The sequence below is a fragment of the Peromyscus leucopus genome, chromosome 8a (genome assembly GCF_004664715.2).
Source record: "Peromyscus leucopus breed LL Stock chromosome 8a, UCI_PerLeu_2.1, whole genome shotgun sequence".
Lineage (NCBI taxonomy): Eukaryota > Metazoa > Chordata > Mammalia > Rodentia > Cricetidae > Peromyscus > Peromyscus leucopus.
In genome coordinates, this window is record NC_051085.1 from 15,031,999 (window position 1) to 15,056,348 (window position 24,350).

At 39.6% G+C, this 24,350-nt stretch overlaps 2 protein-coding genes across 5 annotated transcripts in view; one reads left to right on the forward strand and one right to left on the reverse strand.

Annotated features, from left to right (window-relative positions):
- Kpna5 (karyopherin subunit alpha 5) overlaps positions 1-12,528 on the forward strand; it is a 68,265-nt gene extending 55,737 nt beyond the window's left edge. For all 4 annotated transcript variants that reach the window (XM_037200420.1, XM_037200419.1, XM_037200421.1 and 1 more), the window contains 4 exons: positions 1,502-1,627; positions 2,517-2,644; positions 5,938-6,116; positions 9,131-12,528. In XM_037200420.1, coding sequence (XP_037056315.1) covers positions 1,502-1,627; positions 2,517-2,644; positions 5,938-6,116; positions 9,131-9,318 — 621 coding nt within the window. In that variant the 3' untranslated portion in view covers positions 9,319-12,528. The remainder of the gene's footprint in view (positions 1-1,501; positions 1,628-2,516; positions 2,645-5,937; positions 6,117-9,130) is intronic.
- A 4,137-nt stretch (positions 12,529-16,665) lies between these two features.
- Fam162b (family with sequence similarity 162 member B) lies at positions 16,666-22,046 on the reverse strand. The gene is made up of 4 exons (XM_028874786.2): positions 21,843-22,046; positions 21,610-21,718; positions 18,914-19,022; positions 16,666-16,835 (listed from the first exon to the last, which is right to left on the reverse strand). Exons 1-4 carry the CDS (start codon positions 22,003-22,005, stop codon positions 16,737-16,739), a joined length of 480 nt encoding a protein of 159 aa, XP_028730619.2. The 5' UTR covers positions 22,006-22,046; the 3' UTR covers positions 16,666-16,736.
- Positions 22,047-24,350: the final 2,304 nt, after the last annotated feature.

Consider the following 24,350-nt stretch of genomic DNA (forward strand, 5'->3'; position numbering starts at 1 on the left):
ACCCTGCTTAGTTGATTTCCCAGCCCCTTTGGACCCTGTTCTCCTGGTGTGTTCTCACAATTCCTCCTCCCCTTCTTCAGCTGGAGGAGCTTCAAGGGGAGGGACCCCATGGAGATCTCAAACTTGGGCTGGCCATCTTTCTAATGTTTGGCTGTGGGACAGCCAGATGTTAGGATTCAGAATCTTAACTAGGTAGAAGTCATTGAAATAAAGCAGGGTGCCCAGTTAACTCACTCAGTAGAATTTGAGACTCAAACAAAGCAAACTAACAAGGAAATGCTTGTGCTATGAGCTGATCATCCAGTGAGTGCATTAAGGTTTTATAAGATGGATATGATGAGAAATCTGTAGTTCTGTAGATGAGTGGACCTGAATAAGTAGAGTAGTACTTAAGTAGATGAGATGAGATTTATAGTCATAAGGAGAAAGGTAGATACATGAGATATGTTCAATAACCATTAAACAACTAGAATAGCAGCTGTGATTTGTTATTAATAGGTTATAGGACTTGAGAATCAGATTATAAGACCAAAGGAAAGCTAGCAAGGAAATGATTCCAGAATTGATGATTAACTGTGTGTGCACATACCTGTTTGGGAGAATGGTAAGAGGTTAAGATTGACTCCAGATAGGTTTCTGTTTTGATAACCTACCACAGTTCTTAAAAGAATAATCATTAACAGGCAATAATGTCCATTTTAAGGGTAGTTCTCTATACACTGCACTTGCCAGCTAAATTTTCAAGGTGCTAATGCTGCATACCTTCCACCCTCGCTAAATCAAAATCATTGTGGATGGTCATCAATCTTAGGACAAAGCAGGCAGTATTTATGCCAGTTAGTTTTTGTGTGAGACAGGGTCTCATTAGTAGCTCTGACTGGCTTTGAACTCACAGAAAACTGCTCCTCTCTGCTTTTTGAATTCTGGGATTAAAGACATGTGCCACACACCTAACTAGATAACACTTCATTATAAAAGGCAAATTCTAAAAACAAAACAGAATAGATTTATTCTGTACTTGAAAATTTTTATAATGCTATACATGGGTTTGGGAAAGAGGATCATTCAGTCATTTGTTTTGAAAAATGAGGTTAATCCTATCTTCCGCCACTAAGTCATTCTAAAAGGAGTTTTCTAAGTTGAACTTTGCAGATATTTCTATGGGTATGAGCGGAAATCATAACTTTCAAGTTTTGAGTTTCAAGACTTCCCTACTTGGTAGTAGTCTTCCAAACCTAATCTGTGCTGATAATGTGATCACTGTATTACTTTAATTTGTATGTTTGATGGGTATGTCTCTGATTCCCACTGCAGTGGAGAACTACAGTAGCACTAGGTAAGACCTGCTGACAGCAGGGTGTAGACGTTAGCAGGTGCCTCGTTTTCACCTTGACAGGAATTTATTCCTTCATTTCTCAGATTGACTTCTGACTTGTAATAATTCATAAGATGTTTGCATTTATACTAAAGCCCCTTCTGTTTTCTGTCTTCCCCATTTTAGGTCATTCTGAACTGTTCTGCATTGCCCTGCCTCTTACACTTGTTGGGTAGTCCAAAGGAGTCAATTAGAAAGGAAGCCTGCTGGACCATTTCTAACATCACTGCAGGAAACAGAGCTCAGATCCAGGTAAGCGCCTTTCAGAGTTGAGATGACAGTAGGAGGGTCGGGGCTGGGATGGCCGGCGTTCAACATGGCCTTTTCTTCTCTAAGTGAAAGCATTTGCGGTTAGTAACCCAGTGAGGGATGCCCGTTACGTCTGTAGAAGTAGCTGAGGTGTAACGTTAGTTTCTGCTGAGCACAGTGGCTCACCCCTGCAATCCCAGTACTTAGAGGCTGAATCGGGAGGAGATTAAAGTTTGGAGGCCACATGGGTGGGCTATACATAGGGACACCTTATCTAGGAAGAAAAAAGACTTTTTAAAAAAGGTGTAGCATAGGTGTAAATTGAGACTGAGTCAGGATGATGATTTTTGAGGCCAGAATGGGCAGTATGGGAGACCCTGTCTGGGCGGGGTTTCCATCAGTTTTAAATATCAGGAGTCATCTTTCTGTTGACTTTTGGTGTTTATTAGGTTCTGTCAGCTTTCTTGAGCCAAAGGATACTTACCCATTTGGTTAGTCACATGCCTACAGTTTATCACTTTTGATGTTTGTATTTTACTGACACATTCTCCATTCTTTAAAAAATTTCATTTCTTTTTACAAAAGAAATCAGTTAAAGTGTTGACAGATTACAAACAGAATCTTTCTAAAACCTCTCACATCTTAAGATGTAAAAAAATCATGTGTCTGTAAAGCACAACGTGTACAGGTGCCCGTGGCAGCCAAGGTGTCGGGTTCCCTGGAACAGGAGGGACAGGTCATTGAGAGCCACCCGATGTGGCTGCTGTGAACCACACCAGGTCCTCTGCTAAGAGCAACAGTTGCCCATACTGCTGAGCTGTCCTCGGGCTGCTCTCATAGAAAGCCTCTTTATTTCAGTGCTGCACTAATTTTGTCGGATCCTTTTTCTTAGGCTGTCATAGATGCAAGTATTTTCCCGGTTTTGATTGAGGTTCTCCAGAAAGCAGAATTTCGTACCAGAAAAGAAGCCGCATGGGCCATAACTAATGCCACATCGGGAGGCACTCCAGAGCAAATCAGGTGGATTCAGATTCTTTAACACTGTCTTTAAATGTGAATCAGACAGTTTGAAATAAAACATGTTTTTTATTGATGGATGAAACTAGCATCTTTATGTCTGTTTGATATGCAGTAACACGAGACGACAGCATTGGTTGTCTCTTTCCTCCGGTTTCTCTCATTATTTTTACTTAGGTGAAAGTTAACTCCCATCTTCCTTGGCAGAGATTAGAAATTCAGATGGGAAGAATTTGTTGATTTGCAGAAATACATTGTCATGAGCATTAGATTTGTTTTAAGCATTAAAATCATAAAATTAACTATTATATAGAAGTTAGACATATGACTATCAACTTGTTTAAAGTAAAATTAAAATATGCATTTGTTTAATGGTGTTCTCTTTATTGGTTGTTGTCTTGCTGGTACATAGTGTAGTGCTTTTATGCACGACTTGTCTTTTTCCTTCTATACATGTTTTATTAGCTGTGCCTTTTATTATGTATATTACTGACAGCACTCATAGTTGGTACATGACTTTAAGTAAGCCTGGCCAAGTCCTGGTCAAGTCCTGTCCCTAGGTAAAACTTGTCACAGGATCAGTTTTGACAGAATCATTTAACCTTTCTAGTTGAGTTTCTTCTTGCTAATAAATTCAGTAACCATATGAAAAGTGCAACGTGTGCACCTGACGTGCTCAGCACAGTGCTTACTAAACATTGGGGTCTCAGTTAGAATGAGGTACTGCTGTCGTTTGTAACTGTCATTTTCAAGTTTTGATTCCAGTCTCTGTGTATTGTATATCTTCCATCTTTTTGACTTCTATAGCAAAGATAGACTTTGTACCTCAAAAAACTTGATTTCTCTACATAATCTCATTCTTAAAAATCCTCCCATAAAACTATTTAAGAAATATTTTCTATTAAATATATAACTCTTAAAAATTTATAAAATGATAAATTATGATAATATCTTAGCAAAGCAAAGGATTTTAAATCCACCAAATGTTAGATCATTATCTTGTTTGTTTCTTGTTTTTTTTGGTTTTTCGAGACAGGGTTTCTCTGTGTAGCTTTGCGCCTTTCCTGGGACTCACTTGGTAGCCCAGGCTGGCCTCTAACTCACAGAGATCCGCCTGGCTCTGCCTCCCAAGTGCTGGGATTAAAGGCGTGCGCCACCACTGCCTGGCTGTTTCTTGTTTTTAGAGACTAGTTCTCACTGTTGTGTGCCTTTTTCAGTGGCATACATTTTTCTTATAAAAATAGTACAATATTTGAAAATATATGTATACATACATGTATGCGTGTGTATGTATGTATGTATATATGTATATATGTATATTGAGACAGGATCTCACTATGTTGCTCTGGCTTGTCTAGAATTTACTATGCAGACCAGACTGGCCTTGAACTCAGAGAGATCTATTGGCTTTTATCTCCTGATTGTTGTGAATAAAGGTGTGTGCCACAGTGCCCTTCAGAGGGGAAAAAAGTAACTTTATCATGCTAACAGTTATTTTCATTATTCACCTTTCATTTTGTAACAACTTTTCATTATTTCCTTGGCCAGGCTCCCAAGTGCTGAGATTATAAATGTGCCACTGTGTCTTGGTAGACCAGTTGTCTTTCAGAACCTTCACGTATACTGCCAACCTTCATGTCTGTGTATAGAGATAGCATCTGTGCCTGATCCTTTTCTGTTCTCCCTTATTTTAATTAGTATTTCCTTTATATCGTGTCATAAATATAAGCAGTAATAAAACAGACTTTGCTTTGTTGTGTATTGTTTAATTGCTCCTGTTATTTTTATCTGTGTTAAGCTGAAAGTAGACACATATACGGGAAGAAAATGTTTTAATCTCAGATTAGATTCAGCATGCTTACCACAATAGTTGTGCTTATTATTGCCAGTTATTGCTCTGGTAGCTAAGTCAATTTGGTTACACCAGGTATTTTTTATATATTTTATTTCATTTAACCTCATACCTATGAGATATTATTCACTCAAATGTTTTTGTTCTGTTACTTGGAAATTGAGTGCATACCTTCTTTTTTTAATGTGTGGGTGTGTGTGTGTCACAGTGCATGTGTGGAAGCCAGAGGATGACACTGTAGGATCAGTTTTCTCATTGTGGGTTCCAAGAATGAACCCAGGGAGCCCTTGCACAGCAGGTGTTCAGCCACCATGCTTCCCCCACGCTCACACACACACACACTCCTTTTTCAAAGGAGCAGAAACTTTTGTAACATACTTCCTGTTGGGAAACCGAGGTAGAGAGAAGTTGCTCAAAGTTACATAACTAGTTAAAAATGGAATTAGGATTTGAGACCATACAGTCTGGCTCCAAAGCCTGTTAAAAACAGGTAGAACCCTTTGTGGTTCATATGAACTCTTTGCCAAGTGAAAAAAAAAAATCATTTCATTTATATAAGAAGTGGAAAGTAGGTAATAATAATGCATTAGGAAATTAAGGGATATTTCTGTAAACATATTTTTTTTTTTTTTAGACAGGGTTTCTCTGTGTAGCTTTGCGCCTTTCCTGGATCTCACTTGGTAGCCCAGGCTGGCCTTGAACTCAGAGATCCGCCGGGCTCTGCCTCCCCAGTGCTGGGATTAAAGGCGTGCGCCACCATTGCCCATCGAACAGTACTTCTTAACATTTTACTAGGATCGCCTATTTTCTTCCTTGTGGTCTTTTGCATTTCTGAAATAATAATGTATGCTTCAGAGCATTGGCTATGATTACTGTTGTAAGAAATCTTTTGAAATTGAATTTGGGTGTTCCCTTTCCTTCTCCATTTGTACCTTCCCAACGAATAAACTAAGAGGGAGGAGGGAAGGAGAGAGAGAATACAGTCTCACTTTTAAAAAGAAACGGGTGGATCCTACTATTCCTAACCCTCCTCTGCAAAATCATCTAAGTGTTGGTCTGTGTGGACATTTTGTCATATTTGTAATGCTATTATTGCTAATTATGTAAAACAGGAGAATAGGAGAAAACCGTTTAAAGATTGCAGTGTAAATAAAAAACTTGATGAGTTTAAGCCAGGTATGGTGACAATAGCCCTGTCTGTAATCCCAGCACTCAGGAGGCAGAGGCAGTTAAATCTGTGAGTTCAAGGCCAGACTGATTTACATAGTATGTTCCAGGCCAGCCAGGGCTACCTGTGAGACCCTGACTCAAAAAGAACAACAACAAAAAGTGTGTATAGAAACACTTTCATTACTGGTTGTAACATTTCATTCTGGTCCTGTGTTACTGTGATACCCAGTTTTAAACCCTCCCTCCCCCATCTCTCCTTAACATCTCTGTGAAGGTATTTGGTAACCTTGGGCTGCATTAAACCACTTTGTGACCTTTTGACTGTCATGGACTCCAAAATAGTTCAAGTGGCTTTGAATGGACTTGAAAACATTTTACGTCTTGGAGAACAAGAATCTAAGCAGAGTGGAGTGGGTGTCAATCCCTACTGTGCGCTCATTGAAGAAGCATATGGTGAGTAGGCAGGTGAACGTTTAATTTTAGTTCATTCTTAACTATCTGCCCTAAGTGGCTGTCCGCCTTCCGTACCTCCACCCTCCCCCATTCTCTATGGCTTTTTTTTTCATTATAAAAGCAGTATAATATTTGAAAATAGTTCCCCATACCTCGTATATTGTAGCAATTCTTCTTCATTTTCTTTTTACTGTTTAACTTCCCGTATCTACCTTCCTTTTTATATTTCCCTTTTGTACAAGCACTTTACATTGATTTAAGTAATGTGTGTAGTACATTTCTCCATGATTGCATAGATGTATAAGGTATTGAATAGATGTTTAAGTGTAGTTTAAGCACTATTTTAGTAGTTTTAGTCACATACTTATTAGTTTCCAAATTACTTAATGCTTTAAAAAAGCCAAAGCAATCATCTTTCTACTTGTAAATTTACTTCTTCTATTTATTGGTAGCAGTTTTTGGCCTGGTTTGGGATTTTTTTTTTTTTTTTTGGATGCCAGCTGTCAACTGTGTAGCTGAAACAGGCCTAGAACTCACTGTGTAGCCCAGGCTGGCCTTCACCTCCATTTCCTGGGAGTTGTGATTAGAAGCATTGACTGTCATATCCAGCTGAATCAGTATGTCCAGATAAATTTTCAGGAATGTAAATGCTGAATCATAGGCACACATTGTTTATCTTTTCATTTCGTTTGCCTAAGGGCTTTTAATTGACAGTGTCAATTATGTGTGTATGAAGGACCTCTATAACTTGGTATTTTCTTTTACTGGCTTGTGTAAAGTGATGTCACTTAAATTGCTTTTATGTTAATTTCTTGGTTTATGTTGTATGGAAAGTGCTATTTTAGGCTAGACAGATGGCTCAATGGTTAATAGCACTGGCTGCTCTTCCAGAATTGAAGTGGTTCAATTCCCAGCACCCGTACAGCAGCTCACAACTCTGTGACTCAGGTTCCAGTGGATCTAACTCCCTCACATAGACATACATGCTGGCACATAAAGTAAGAATAAATTATTAAAAAAGAAAGTGCTGTTTCTCTTGTATTAGTGTATTTCCTAAGCACAATTGACTATTTATTGTTACTTTATTTAGTTCTGTACTTTACTGTTTTCACAGTGGTGATTTTTTTATTTTATTTTACTTGTTATAGTGTGTACAGGCTGGGTCCATTGGCTCTTGTGCCATGGCATTTTTGTGGAGGTTAGAGGACAACTTCATGGGTTGAATTCAGGTCATCAGGCTTGATTTTTAAAAGATTTATTAATAGGAATATTCACTGTTCTCTAGTAAGTCCCCCCCCCCTTTTTTTGTACACTGATTTAAGTTTTTACTTGGAATTCTTAAAGCCTGAGTTATATTACTCTTATTTCAAAATGTAGAAGATATCATTGAGTTCTGCTTACTGGTTTGCTCCCCATGGGCTTGCTCAGCCTGTTTCTTACACATTTCAGGGTCACCTGCCCAGGGGTGGCAACACCCACAGTGGACAGGCCCTCCCACATCAATCCCTAATTAAGAAAATGCTCCAGGCCTCCACAGCCTGATGTCATGGAGGCATTTTTTCAGTTATGGTTTCTCTCCTCTCAGATAGGTTGTGTCATGGTGACACAATCCAGCCAGCACACTGTGCTAGTATAGGACCCAGATTCTGTTCCAGTAGCCACATTTGGCAGGTCACCATCTCCTGTGACCTCAGTCAGGTGACCTGAAGATCCGGTCCTCCTTAGGTTCCTGCATGCATGTGGTGCATAGAAAGTCAAGGTTGCTCACACACATATACAGAAATAAAAAAATTAAGTTAAAAAACCAGTATTTTCTTATTAACAGTCTTTTTAATCCCAGATTATACTGGAGTTTGGGGTGTTCTGTGCTTGTATGTAGAGATGGTGACTGCTTTGCTTATTCCTTACCCTACATTTTAAACATTTAGAAATGTGTTTGTTATTAGGGTGATTTGTGGACATGAGTTCATAGTGCACATGTGAGTATCAGAAGATAGCTTTGTGGAGTCACTTCTTGCTTCCATTTCCCAGGGGGCTACAGGATTCTAACCCATGCTGCCAGGTGTGTATGGCAAGCACCTTCACCTGCTGAGTCATCTGGTTGGTCCAAAGTCATTTGTCTTTGAATGGAAAATATTCTAGCGTCACTCAGATCTGTGTAGAATTTTTTTCTGAAAGCAATAAAATAGGATGCTACACATTTCTTTCATCCTTTCAGAATAAAGTTTTTTCTCACGCTTCTTTTTAGATTGTACTTTTAGGACATTCTGTAACAGCCATATATGGTATTTTGTTGTGAAGTATCATGGATTCTAATACAGTTTGCATGAATTTCATGCCCAAACCCTCTGGTTCGATGTGTTTTAGTTTGTGCATTTGTTTTGTTTCTTTCTGTTCATTATTTAGCATAGTTGTTCTGGAAGGGGTCTGTGGAGTTGCTCTAGACTTTTGTAACTCAAGTGCAGATAATCCAACTTGTCTTAGTCAAGAACACAGCAGGCTGGCGGTGCTTGTAACCTTCCTCCCCAATGTGTGTCTTTTATCACATTGTACTTCCCTGTACTTTTACAAAACCCCAGTGTTTGTTTGTTTGTTTATTTATTTATTTACTTATTCTTTAGAAAGACTTTTTTATTAACCATGAGCTGTCCTAGAACTCTTTGTGTAGTCAAAGATGATCTTAAACTTCTGATCCTGTTGCCTATACCTCCCAGTGCTAGGTTACAGGCATGTACCACCTGCCTGCTTTTATGCACTAAGGGTGTTTGAATCTAGGGTTTCCTGTGTGGTAGTCAAGCATTCTTACCAACTGAGCTACATCCCTAGTCCACTGTACTCATCATTCTTAAAGAATAAGGCATAAGTGTGAACTCACTGATTTGTGCAAAAAATAAATTTAAAAAATCTCTCAGTCTTAGTGGAGTGAATGAATGCTATTGATTTGTTACATTCATATAATATATACTGAAACCCTAATAATAATTTGTTTCTTGTATGTATTCTTTCTATGATAGGCTTGGATAAAATTGAGTTTCTGCAAAGTCATGAAAATCAGGAAATTTATCAAAAGGCTTTTGATCTGATTGAACATTATTTTGGTGTAGAAGATGATGATCCCAGCATTGTACCACAGGTGGATAAAAACCAGCAACAGTTTGTATTTCAGCAGCAGGAGGCACCAATGGAAGGATTTCACCTCTAACGGGTAGTGACAATGACCGACTGAAATGGCTAGCTCCTGGTATCTCTTCCACGTTACCAGTGCTGGTAGAAATGTTTTTATATAATACGGAAAAGAAAAAAATGGATGCACTTTTAAAAAGCAAAAATGAAACAAAAGCTTTCATTCAGATCAGATGCACCCTTTCTTTATAGATTTCTGTTTGTTGTTGTGGTTGTTCATTTTGATGTAGCTGTGTTTGTCTTGTGTGTTTGGATTTTTATATCTCTTTGTGAATATACATTATGCAATTATTTCACTCAAGCTTGAAAAGGAGGGCTTGGTATTATGTAATGGTTCTAAACTTTTCAAGTATTCTTGAAAACTGCACAGTAGCAGTGTTGTGAATACTGATAATTGAATTTTGGCAGGAAGTCTGACAATGTCCAGGCTTTAAAATCTACCTCTGTCCTGAAGCAAACATCAAAATAAAAAGAAGCTTCAGGAGCATGAAGTCATAGAAGAGCTGAATTAGAATGTAATAGACTCTGCTTTAGATTATAAATCACTGTGCTGTAGGTTATACTTCAAACGGCTGCACCAGAAAACTTGCAAAATTTATTTATAAAATAGAAGAAATAGTGTACTCATGGTTAAAATGTGGCAGTTATGAAGAGAGAAGCTGTTCATTTGATCACATTATATACCTATAAAACACTTAAATATTTGTCTTGTTCACATAAAATACTATTATTCTAGTATATTTTATATATTATGCAGATATGCTATCCTTTTAGAAATGTTTATTTTCACTCCTCATTTTAAAGAGGATCATGACAGAGAGGTGATCATGAATCTAAAGTAGCTACATACCTAAAACTAATTATTTTCTCTGAGTTTTCAGAAGATCTTGAAACATTTTATTCTCTGAATAGTTGTGAACTTGAGTACTTGAATGACAAAAATATCCTGAAGAAATCACCTTGTCATGTACTAAATTTTGTTAAATTCATTTTAATGTTTCTACTAAATGAATGATACTAAGGAAAACTGTTAAGGATTATTTAATGTGTAGAAGTCCATATTAGGAATATTTCCTTTTGGTAGTACACAGCAGGTCATACTGCTATTTATTATGAACTATATGGTAGATGACCTTTGTATCAGATTGGTCAGTCTAATTTGTGTTTTATGAGTTAATAGCAAAAAGTCTCTTGAAATATGAAAGTCTAAAAGGTTTTGATAGAAAATTTATATTTATTTACACATGTATGCGTTATCCCCATAGAACTGTGCTTGGTAGAATTTTCTAAGCAGATGTGTTATTATCAAATTCAGTTTTTTGGTTTATAGTTATATGTAGGTTATGGATATATCCAATTACATACTTAAGAATGCTTATGTAAAACATAATTTATAACTCTTTTAAGATGGGAACTAAAACAATTTTGATATGATTCATAGTCTATTCTGTAAAGAAAGATTTCATTGATGATAGCATTTGTAATGTTTCTGCTGGAAATCAGAGGCATGTGACCTAAGGAATGTGTATATAGGAGTACTTTTAAATAGTAGTACACTTTGTAAACTGTATATCATGAACCTAAGCTTGTGGCAAGACACTTAAAGCCTACAACCATAAAATGTAGGTTTAAATGGTTTCCATAGTGCTGACTGCATCTGTCGGTCCTTCTGTAACATGAAGTAGAGGATTGTGTCTGCCCTTTTTATTGTAATGGAAGTTAAAGAGTTAAGTATAAAGGTTTTCCTTTTACATGTGTACATTCAAAGAAACAGGGTAGTGATAGGAAGATTACCAAGTTGGTGGGTGAATTTATCAAATCAACACTGTCTTATGGTGCCAATGTTTCTAAGTATAAGATGACAGGGTATTCGATTCTTTGTAATCAGTTAGTTGAACTTGTTGATGCAGCATACTTCAAACCTAGCCAGTTGTGCCTGCTTTGAGGACCCAGTAGTCACTATAACAAATCTCTTAGGCAAATCTTCCAAAAAAAAAAAAAATAGTTCTTATAGAAGAAATTATGTGTGTGTGTACATATACACATACATATATATACATTATATATATATATAAAATATTTGCAGACACTGAATGACCTATCAAAGGAGATTTTAGAAAGTACCAGTGGGACAAATATTGTTTTTCTCTAAGCACAGAACTTGATCATATTTTGAATATTTAAATATACATTTAATTTCTTGGATCTGTATCTTGTGTAATATGATTAGATTTGCATGTGAAGGGCACTTGGTTCTACTTTAAGGTCTAGCTCTTTTTTGTTGAACCAAGAATAAGAGATAACTTTGTAAGTGTGCCATTTAAAATGCCCCAAAATTTGTTTTCATCATCATAATACTGTCCCTTGTGACACAACTTAATTGGATGCTGTTCTGAGATTTATGACACACATATATGATAGATACTGTGCCAAAAAAAAGTAAAATGTGTTTTAGGGAATGTATTCGACATTAATGCAGATACCAAGAAAAAGAGTTGAAAGAGTCCGTTTAATTAAATTGGCCCATTTAATTAAATTTAATTGAACTTGAATTTCTACTGGTTGAACTATGCAATCACGCTCACTTGTTTTATAAACACTTGATACACTGGCCTAGGTCCTTACTGTTTGTTTGTTTAGTTTTTGCTGCAAGTTTTAAGTTGAATGGTTATTCTAACCTCATTTTTAGTGTTCTTAATTTTTAATGTCTTTTGTCACTTACTGGTAGCACTGAAACAGGGTATTTTTTGTTTTGCTTTTTGTTTTTAAAGTAAATCTCATGGCACAGAAATAGCTTCTCATTTGGTTCCTGAAACCTGTTTGCAGCTGAAGATTGGCTCACTGGGTGAAGAACTAAAGAATTTATTACCTCTGCTTTTATAGTTTTTCTTCTTTTATAAAGGAGTATTATGGAAAAAGTAAACGTAAAAATGTGTGAATTTTTGTTAGTGTTCTAAATTCAGTAACCTACTGGTTGCTTATTGTGATACTGTGAAATAAAATGAACTCGTATTCATTTCAGGACCTAGCACTGCTGTTGTCTGAAATGTGACATGCTGTTAGGAGCCAGTATAGTAAGGGCCTAAAAGGCTGTTGTCTCCTGACTGGAAAGTGAGGTGAGATGAGGGATCTCACTTAAGTAAACAAACAAACAAACATTTGAGCATTATGCAATATTATGAAATGTTACACTCTACTAAACACAATAAAATACTGTTTTGCAGTTGCATTTATTATGTGTGTTTATTTTCATTATTATTGCTGATTGTATATTCTCAATGGAATAAAAACAGATGCAACAGTTAATAGTCTATTCATTTTATAAAACAAGAATCATAAAGAATAGTTAATTCAAAACTAGGTAGAAAAAAGAGAAGAAAGGGGACCCCCCCCAAAAAAAAAAAATAGAGCAAATAGCAGGATGCTAAATCAGTTACATCAGCAGTCACAGTGATTTTTTTAATGAGGTGAAGATGTGTAAGTGGTGCCTCATAAGCACAGTAGGTAGCTGTACTAGACGCTTTTCTACTGCCATGATAAAGCACTGTGGTCCAGTCAACTCACAGAAGGAAGACTCACACTTCCACGGGGGTCGGAGTCCTCAGTAGCAGTCTTTTAAAGCCTCAGAGTTCACCCCTAGTGACACACTTCCTCCAGCAAGGCCATACCTCTTGTGCTTCCCAAACAACCACCAACTTGGGACCAAGGATTTCAATGCCAGAATTACAGTGGACATCTCACAAAGACTATTGCAAATAGAGAAATTGTCAGGCAAAGTGGACAAGTCCCATGTGGTAATTTTTTGTTGTTGTTTAAAAGTTGCACGCTTTTCTCCAGACTGGCCTTACTAATTTTACTCCCATTGGTAGGTAGTATGTACAGGCTCTCCTTTGCACATCCTAACCAGCATTTGTTATTTTGTTTTCTGTTTGTTAATAGCCATTCCAGTGAAGGAGATGGTATTTCGTTTTGTTTTGACCCATGTGTGTGTGACGACGACTAATGGAGTTGAGCCCTTCTGGTACATATCCCAGAGCAAGGAAATCACGATAGTAAGGATGACTGCCCCTGGAGTTACTGCAGCACTGGTTCTTAACAACCGCCACGCCACACAGCCTGCAATGAAGTTACATGGGCAAAAAAAACCATCCAATTGTTTTTTACAAGCTTGTTTAAACTTTGTAGGGGCAGTACTGGTCTGAGCATCTCCCATAGCCTGTGAATTATAAGGGTGACTGACTCAGCCACAGGTGAGTCCTAGGGATTGGTTTCTCTTGTCCTTCAGGGGTTATTTTGATGGCTTGGGTAGTCATTATACCTGCTCAACTTGACTGAAGACAAGAGGAACTGCTGAGTCTGAAACCATATCCCCTTATGCCTGCCTACTGTGTTCTGTCATGAGCTCTCCCCGTCTTGGCTTTTAGCTCAGATTTCAGGGGTTCCCTGTCGTGCTGGCCATCTTTAAACTCTCTAGGAAGGGAAATGGGGCAGTCTTCAGTCCCTTTGATTTTACAAATGACTGCCCACAATATTTACTGTCTGTCCACATTTTCCTCTGGTGTTTTAGGCTAGAGTGCACATTGAGTCCTCGGTCCTCCATCTTGACAGGAAGCAGGAAGTGCACCAGTCCAACCATATTAACAGTCTGAGAGGTAGGCTTCTGCCTCACTTGCCATTTCTAATACTTTTTTTCTTGCGTCTTGTTTTTTTTTTTTTTTATCTCGTTTACTCTCAGGTAATTTGGTTACATTGATTTGTGTGCCTTCATTTATTTAAGTTTCTGCCTTTACTTTTTTAGTTTTTTTTTTTTTTTTTTTTCTCAGTGTTGTTTGGTGGTTTTTTTTTTTTTTTTTTTTTTTGTATTTTTTCCTATACTGCCCCCACAAGCGTATTTATTAAGACATTCTATATTTTTTTTCTAAGAAAGTAGTTTGTAAAGCTAAAAGAAACATGAATAAAAGGTAAATGCTAAATAAAGAACATGTGAGGGCGAGGTACATAATTTTTAAGAAGTTTGAAGACTATTGACACACTTTTTCCTTTTTCTTTCTTTCTTTTTTTTGAAATAGGGTTTCTCTGTGTAGTCCTAACTGTCCTAGAACTCGCTCTGTAGACCAGGCTAGCCTCAAACTCAGAGATCCACCTGCCTCTGCCTCTCCCAAATACTGAGATTAAAGGCGTGCGCCTTCACTGCCTGGCTCCTTTTCTGTTTTTAAAATTGCTTTTCTAATTACTATTTTAATACTTCATCAATGAAATAAACTCTGGAATAATTCTTAGACTTTTCAGATCTGTTACTTAATTGCCAACAAGTGAAAGCATAACTAAAGGGACTATTCAGGTACCAAATACTAGAGACCTTGGGTTGAGAATTAGTATGTGGGGGGTTTTTTGTTTGTTTGTTTCTTGGTTTAGAGACAAGGTCTCACACTACAGCCCAGACTAGCTTTCCCTTCATGGGAATACTACCTCAGTCACCACGGTGCATGGGTTACATGCATAGGGTACCACTGATTGATGAAAGTTAGCAAGAAAAGGGGGAATGTAAGTATACACTTTGTGCATGAACATCATAATGTAGTGGTAAGAGTCCATACATCAACCACATACTCTGTGATCCCATCTTTACTTGTTGAAAACCAGGTAAAACTAGTCAACATTGAAATGCAGAACGGTGGTCACCTTCTAGGGGTTCTGAGTTGAGAGAGAGAGAGTTCTGAAGTTCTGTTGATGATTTTATTTTGAGCAGCGAGCCTACCAGGGCTGTAGTCCTTGGAATTTGGATCTGGAAACCTGACTCTGGCAGCCAGGGAAGGAAGAAAGGACAGGCACACTTGTAGAAAAGCTGGGGTCAGGTGTAGTGGGCAGCTGTTCCAGTTTTGACCTTGAACCTCTGAGTTCACTCTCTGACCTCATGGTCCTGGAGGCTGGATCTGCAGACCAAGTCAGAGTTCCCAGAGAACTGCGCTGGACTGTACCTTACCTCTCCCGGATCCTGTAATTGACTCCTTATTGGTTGTAAGTTACCCCTGAAATAAACCTTTTAATTACCAAATAATGTACCTGGAATTGCCTCGTTAATTACAGCAATTGTCAGGTGCAGTGTGCACACTGGAGGAATGGTATGACCACCACCACCACACCCTGTTTATTAGGTACAGCAGAGAGAGGTTAGCTAGTCTCCGTCGGAGGCGTCTGTTGACAAGCTGTCGCGGACTGTAAACATCCGGGAGAAGGAAGCTGCAGATGCTGGTGTTTGTACACACTGATCAGTCCTCTGTAAACACTGGCACTTGGATCAGAGAAAGATGATTTTCCCAACTTCAAGCCCAGCCCATATGGAGAACAGCTTTGCTAATTTCCCATGGGTCCAAGGGCTTGGATCTTCCTCATGGCTGTTTCTATGTCAACAAATTCACTCAGGACCTCACTCACTTGGGGCTTCCTTTTGAAGGACACCGCCCCCCCCAACAGCAGGGGCTTCCTCCTGGACCCCCGGACTTGGCACAAAAAAACACCCAAAGACCAGAGATCCTTTATTAAGTGGGAAAGAAAAGTTAAAGTGGCTGCTTTCTGACTCGGGCAGAAAAACAGCACCAAATGACCTTGCAGGTGTGATTTTTAAGAGGAGGAAAGGGGGAGTTCTGTGTTAGAGTGGGCTAGGATACGGTGGTAAAGGAGATAGGGGACAAGGGGAAGGGGGCAAGGGAAAAAGGGGAAGGGGTATTTGTCCCGGAGGGACAAAGGACTGCCTCTGGATAGAGGGAGACAGATGTGGCACATAGGCAAATGAAGGTTTATAAAGGTAAAGGGGGAAACTCGTGTTAGGACGAGGTGTTTAATGTTGATTGAACAAGTGGCGCACGCCTTTAATCCCAGCACTTGGGAGGCAGAGCCAGGCGGATCTCTGTGAGTTAGAGGCCAGCCTGGGCTACCAAGTGAGTTCCAGGAAAGGCGCAAAGCTACACAGAGAAACCCTGTCTCGAAAAAAAACCAAAAAAAAAAAAAAAAAAAAAAAAAAAAAAACAGTTAATTAGGTGAACCAAAGGGGCTTTTGATGGCTGGACCTCGGTAGTCAGCCTCAGGAGGAGGATGTGGCCAAATAAGGAAACAGACCATGGCAGCTAGCTTTAGGAATGCAATCTAGTGTTTTTAGCAAGGCACAGGGAAAGGGGAAGAAGGGAAAGGCCTGCCATAGCCACGTGCTCAAGCAGGCTAGGGTCCCTTGGCCTTCTGTTTGCTGTGTGGAAATCTACCAAGATAGTTATACTTTTGTGCAGTGTTTTTTTAATGGGTGTTAGTAAATGTTTACTAAAACATTAAAAAGATCTTAATGTTTTTGTTACCAAAATAAAACCAGAGCAAATATTGTATCAATCTTTTATTGTTGCTAATAATAGAAATGGCTTCTGAGTGAGTGTTTTGACACTTAGAGCATCATTTAGCCTTAGCCTGTGCAGCCAATGCAGCTTCTTCACGCCACTTGGCTTTCTTTGCCAGATTCCAGCTTGTTAAGGATTCATGTCGTTCTACAGCCTAAAAACAAAACACAACACAGCAGGACTATTTAGAAGAACTTACATCATTGCTAGATATATGGAAAAGCTTTTGTAAAGTGAAAAGGAGGAAAAGGTACCTTAAGCAACTCTCACAGATAATATCCCCACCCCTCAAAATGGCTTAGTGTTACAGTGTAAAAAAAAATCACGCAAGGTGCTCGACTTCCACTCAACTGGATAGTTAATACCAGGAATCCACTGTCACCTCTCTTAGTTCAAATAGACATGTGTGTTGGGTAAAACGTATCAGAAGTATCTTCAAACACTGAAGCCCAAAAAGGAGAACCTCAGGTACTAGAAATGAGTGTAACTCAAGGCTTGGCTGGCAAAGGATGGGAGAGAGATGCCAGGCTGGATCAGAATGGTTTCAGCCAGAGGGCATTTGGGAAAACACTAGCCCTCACAGCTGTGGGTTGGAACTTGAACTACTTATACAAAGGAGTGAGTGCAGGATTGGGGTCTTCACTGTGCAGCTGTGAATGGGAAGCTGACGGAGGCAGGAGAGGTGTGAAGTAAGTCCTTTCACCTGCCTGAGAAACTGGTAGAAGGGGGTCATTTATTTGATTAAACAAAACAAGCAACCCCAGGGTTCATCATTTAGAAGAGAATATATACCAGGCAGCGGCGATACACACCTTTAATCCCAGCACTTGGGAAGCAGAGGCAGACAACTCTGAGTTTGGGGCCAGCCTGGCCTACAGAGTAAGTTCCTGAACAGTCAGGACTACACAGAGAAACCCAGTCTCAACAAAACAAACAAAAAAAAGGGAATATAGTTGCCATTAAAAGGTTTTTAGAAACCAGAGAATTTGGCAAGCAGTTATCCAGGAGAGGCTAAAAATGAGATGGTTGAGATTTCTTTGTTCACTTTTGAGTACTCAGCCCAGTAAGCATGGTTCTGAAGTTTCCCCTCTGAGGATGAGGGTGTCATCTTCACTAACAGTGTAGCCACTGGCTAGGTGGAAATGAGAAGGGGTTCAGAGTGAAAAGGAAGATTCCAGAGGGTCAAGGGGGTGAATACGATCACATTGTATACATAGATGAAACTTAAAAAATCCAAGCAGTGAAGTCTGATGAATGCCTGCCACCCCAAAAGAAGGAGGAGCCATGGATGGAATGACGGCTGCCTAAATACACCCAGAAGGGAGGACACTGAGATCAGGCTACCCCAGCCCAGGCACAGGGGACACACTGAAGTAGAGTGTATCTAGAGACAACCCCCAGGTGGAGGTTCTTGGAGCATCTGTCAGCGTTGTTGGAGCTGCTCATGGTTAAAAAATAAATAAAAAAAAAATAAAAATGGTCCAGAGGGTGCAGAGACAGGAGACTCAGAGGCAGAGCACAGAATGTGAAATGGTCATCTCCCCACTTCTCTTTATAGATATTAAATAGAAAGTGTGCATGGAGGATGGCAAAGAGCAGCTCATTCTCAACAGTCCCTTCCAACTGCACACTTCTGTCTCCTAAGTCTGTGCAACCGCTACTTACGCAATGATTTAGAGAATGAGCTAGTCCGCTTTACGGTCACACAACAGAGTTCTTACACAGATTTTAAACTATTCTTTGTTATTTTACAAGTGGAAAAAACTTTTTTTTTTTTTTTTTTTTTTTAGACATTTCTTGTTAGCTTTGCCTTTCTGGACTCACTTTAGCCAGGCTGGCTCGAACTCAGAGATCCACTGCTCTGCCTCGAGTGCTGGATTAGGCGTGCGCCGCCGCCGCCGCCCCCGCCGCCCCCCCCGCCCGCCGCCGCCGCCCCACCACCAGGCAAAAAAAAACTTCTTGAACAATTAATTTTGAATCCAATTTTTTCATGAACAGATTTGTGTCTCTCATATGTATGTGGGTGGAACCAGGATCCAAAGATGAATTTGTTCGTAAAGCATCATCAATCCCTGAGTTCAGAACAAGTTCTTAAAACTAGTCTTGTTTCTGTCCCCCAACCCTGTAGGGTTGGACTGAACCCTGGGCTTCCAGAAGGTAGACAAGTGGTCTGCCCCTGCGCCTCCTCCCCTGCCCCCCACCACGGGGTATTTGTTCTAGGAAGACACTCACCCTTTTGGCCGATGAAATCACGGCAAAGCAGGCAATGATAGTGAGCCCGATCATTATGTAACACGCTTTCACCCGAGCTTTGTTTCTGGCGGCATCTACCATTTCTGGCCTAAACCGAGATGTGCATTTCGTTAATTATCTTTAACATTTGCTGATATTTTAGTATTTGTTAATTCTAAAGCGGTCCAAGTTTTCTGATGAGCATGATAAATAATGATTTATTCCTTGAATAGCCCAAATATTTCCCCAAATGCAAACCATAGTCCTAAAAGACTACACCAAACGCTAGCCCATTTGTCTTAGCAATTTCAAATTAGTACACATTTGTTCAGATTTCAGTCTTAAACTAAAGGCAGATACTATGAAACCAGTGTAATATATTTGGTTCCTAATTGATCAAGGTAAAACCACTAACAATGTGTTGGACTGTGGTTTGTTATTTCTTAGCTGGGATAAAAGAATTGAAACCATTTGGAACAGTTTATACTTAAAACCCTTTCCCACACTTTCTTTCATGAACCTCTCAGTTTCTTCCTGTCCTGTCCTATCTTTCTTTATCTTATTCTCCAAAGAGACTAGTTACATGCAAGTGTAGTATTTAATTACCTTAGATTTTAGCAATAAAAACTGTTACAATGGGAATCAAGCTTTGGGTGCTTTTATATTGAAACAAAACTTTACCAATTTACAATGATAATTAAGTGACAATTTATCAATATGCATAAGGTTCTTGACTCTTGAAAATAATGAGTGGCTCTCTTATCTAGTATAAAGTTTATATATGATTAGTTATAATGTAGTTACATTTTTAAAAAATTAATAAAGACATGTTAAATTTCTCTTGAAAAGGAAAATTTTAACTCTGATTATTTGAAAAAAAAATCACAAAAAACCCCCACAATACCTTGTTTTCTTATACTTTAGGCAGAATTAAGCTTAAAATGTCAGTTACAAACAGGTTCAATTAGTGTCCAGGGAGACATTATTAGATTGTATTTGTTGCTGGCTAAAAGAGCTAGTCATTTTAACCTTATCTAGCTGTGATCTGGCATACAGAGTTAGTTTAGCAATTAAAAACAAAAGAAAAAGAAAAAACACAGTTACTATAAAAAGAATCAGTATGCAGTGCAAAAACTTTAGGTCTCCTGTTAATTGTTTGTCTATTAAAATCATAGAGAAGAACATTCCTTACATTGCAAGCTTAACATCTTAACAGAGTGTCCCTCCTAAATAGCAAAGCTCTAAAAAAAATTATAGAAAATAATAAAATGAAAAGTATACAAATACTCTGAGCTCAAAATTACAGTGCTTTTTATAAGTATCTCATTCGTTGTCCAATGCCCCTATGTATGTTACTTCTGTGGACTGTGATTCTGGGGGAATTAAATTATTTCTATAAAGTGGATCTTTCCCATGTTCGGCTGTGATGATGCAATATGGAAATAGGTTCTCTTGGAAATTAATTTGCAACATTGCAGATTCTTTACTTCTTAATTTAGTATAATGATAGATATCAAAACTCGAACCAACTGAGGGTGGAATTTTATTTCTTGTTCTACTTATATTCTTTCTGCATTTTATTTGACTCTAAAATCTTAAATTTTAACTAGTAGAACTTGACCTGAAATTTTCCTGAGACTCATGTTTTCAGCAGTTTGGAGTCAACAAATGTCAGGGAAAGTAAAATTTGTTTTTAATATTAGAAAATACATTTAAGTTGGTTTCAAAATTTCATATTTTTATTTTTTTAACTATTTCTCAAAGAGCAAGGAAATGCTTCACAATGAATTACTGGGTATTGTGCATTTTTCCAGCACACGTTTTTCCTCTTTAGCTATATGATGAGACCAACCATGCTGAAGTTACCTAGCTTCCCAGCACCAGGATACCTCGTACCAGATGGCTACTCTCCAGTCGCATCTGGGACTCTTTCCTTGTCAAAAGGAGCAGTAGGGAACCATCCCCTGACACTGTCTCTGTCACCCCAGCCACCACCACCCAGGTTCTAGTTTAGCTTAAGCATTTGAATGACTTTCCATTGCTTTAACAAAGTACTTTGACAAAGGCAAATTAAGGATGTGTTTCCTTTGGTTCACAGGCTGTCATTGTGGTATGGTGTGGATAGATCGAGGATGTAGGCTATCATGGGGGTAAAGCATGGCGTTTGTAGCTGAGGCGGCCATACATATACCCACTGGAAGTCCAGAGTGATGAATGCTTGTGCTCGGCTTTTTTATTCTGTCCAGGAACCGCCCCACCCCCAACACACACCCCACCACCGGTGGGTCTTCCTTCCTACCTCAGTTAACCTAATCTAGTAATACCTCACAGACATGCTCAGAAATGTCCTTTCCGCAATTCTGTAGCCTGTCACGTTGATGCTAACCATCACAGTACTCCACTGCTCAGCCTACTCAGAGCCCTCCAGGAACCCGTGTCTATAAGTCTGGGAACTGCCCGATAGACTCCTAGGTTTTCATTTAGCTCGTGCCCTCGATAGTACCAACTTCCTACTGTCCAGTCAAGCACCTTGACATTTACCCTCATTAGGGGAGTGTTGTAAACTGCCCATGACTGAGTTAGTGCAAAGAACTCTGCAGCACCACGGCTGCCTTGCCCCTGGCCAGCAAGCACACTGGTTGGACACTGTGTCTCCCCATGGCGAAACCCAGGCCAAGACCCCTTTTCACACTTACGGTACCAGGGGCGGGATCTCGTCTATGGATTTGAAACGCCCGGTCCACAGCAGGATTTTCTTGTCGAATTGCGAAGGCTTGTACTGGGCAGGGATCCTGTGAACCTTCCCTGCAGCGAAAGCGACAGGCAGGACCAGAAGCCTAGTGCATTTGCAAGCCTGGACCCCTCTAGCCCGAGCCCCTGGCCCGCCCTCTTGCAGCCCCCTCCCTCCCAGCCTTGCCCTACCCCTAACCTGTGGGCTCAGAGCCGCTGGGGTTCTGGCTGCTGGAGCTACAGGGGTGGCCCGCGACCCGGGCACCCCATCCCGGCCAGCTCGAGACAGTTTGAGGGGCGCGGCGGACGGTGAACTGCAAACGCAGGACGCTGCTGCGGACCCAGAGCATCTTGCACACCATACTATCTGAACCCCACAGTCACCAGCTCCAGAGCTCCCGAGTAGGACCCCGCCCCGTCCCGCCCCGCCCCGGATGCTGTACTGAAGCTGTGCATTGTCTGCTCGTGTTCCCGCCTCAGCCCTGACCCAGGACGATTCTCCTGGGGACGCCCTGGGTCCGAGTGAAAATTTTGGGGTGCAGATCCACCAACCCTTGAGACAGCTCACAGGAATCATTTAAAAGACATTTCTTGGTACTGAGTAGAGAGGGATTTTCATCAGGAGTTTGGCCTTGGTCCCACTAGAGAATAAATCTAAACCTTTTATAAACTTTCAAATGCAGGAAACATCAAGTCTCACCAAGCAAGGGCAGGAACTCTAAACAAACTAAAGATTCCTTCCACACCCCTAAGCAGTTGTGTTCCGGTAGCTGGATTTCTAGATGGTTTTCCTTCTAACTAGACTGAAAGCAGGCCTTCTCTGCAATGTCCTGCTCCTCTTAAACTAAGGAGCTCACAGGATCAGTTCTGTAACCCTCCCCCATGTGGACTAGTGACTTTAGCAAGAGTGTGGCTTAAGCCTTCACAACTGCCTGTGAAGCTGAGACACGTAACGTAAGAGTTGCACAATCATAGACTAGTCTTGATCTCTTTGGTAAAAACAGAATTTTTGCCTTTTGTTCGTTTATGCCTTGGCTACTCAAGCCCTACTGTGCACCAGATATTTCTCAAAGCTGGTATAGAGCAGTGGTGTTCAATGGGGAGTAGTGGATAAAAGAAAAATACAGTGAAAAGATACAGCAAACAAGAGCAGGGCTTGGGTGTGAGGCTGGGGGCGTTGGGAATGCTGAGGTCTTACTCTCCAATAATGCTTAGAAGACGTGGTTTCTTTCCCTAGTACCTGAACCCAGGGCACTTTAATTTATGAAATTCCTTGTAGACATCTGTGAGTTCTCTGACCAGAAGGATTTGTTTATTATGTTCCCAGTATCTATGTATAGGGAAAAATAGGCACTTAGTAGATGCTAACTAGGTGTTGAATAAAGAATGGATGAATTCAAGTCTTCAAAATAGAAAAGATTTCATGTTGGTTAGTTTTCACCAATTGACACAGACTAGAGTCACTTGGGAAGAGGGAACCTCTACTGAAGAATTGCCTTCATAAAATTTTGCTGTAGGTTAAAATTGACGACCGATGCAGGAAGGTCCAGCCCACAGCGGGTAGAACCACCCCTGGGCAGCTTTTGGGTGGTAGAAGAAGCAACCTGAACAAGCTGTGGAGAGCAAGCTAGTAGGGAGCATTCCTCTGTTTCAGTTTCTGTCTTCAGGCTCCTGCCCTGAGTTCCTGTCTTGGATACGTTTATCATAGCAACTGAAGCAAACTAAAATAGACTTCATCCAGGCTGGTTTTAGAAAAAGACCGAAACACTTCACAATCTACATCCCTTTCTATCTCGTATCTGCTGTGCTGGTTATGTTGTCCAGCACATAGCATGCCTACAGATAAATATTGATGGAACCAAACTGAACGAATTCCTACTTGAGAGAGTGCATTGCCACAGATATCTAATGGCTCCTCCATTTGTGTTATTTGACAATTCTCCCACCGTTCAAATGCTTTTCTTTTTAAAATATTTTATTTTCACATTGCTGGGGAAGCACCCATAGAGCTAGAGTGAACTATCTCTGAGAAATAGTTCATCGCTAATAGTCCACCATAAAGTATTAAACTAAGTTCATTTTCTTGGAGTGAACAAGATGTTGTGCACATATACTCAAGCTTCCCTGGTATCGCAGACCTACATAGCACAGAGCAAAGAAATAAGAGCTCAGGTCACAAGAGAAAGAATAACTTGCGTTCTATTCCCTACCCCTGGCAGGATTAAGCTATGACTTTGGGGCAGAACTCTATATGATTTACAGCTGCATAAGAAATGTTTTCCTTAGCTCTATAGTTAGAACAAATTAAAAATAGTTTATTTTATTTTAATAGAATTTTTTTTTTTTTTTTTTTTTTTTTTTTTTTTTCGAACAGGTTTCTCTGTGTAGCTTTGCGCTTTCTGGAACTCACTCGGTAGCCCAGGCTGCTCAACTCACAAATCGCCTGCTCTGCCTCCAAGTGCTATTAGGCGTGGCACACCGCCAGCAGAATTTTATTTTAATAGAATTTAATAGAATCATTTTAATAGAAGATAAAATGATTGTATTCCTTTATTTCTTTTCAGCTATGATATCATATTTATTCATTAAACAATATTTAGCGAGTGTTTGCTCTGTGCTCTGGGTTCTGATAGGACAGCCATTAGCAGTGCCCTCACAGAGGGTACTCAATCCATAGTAGTTTCATGCAAGTCACAAAGATTATGTT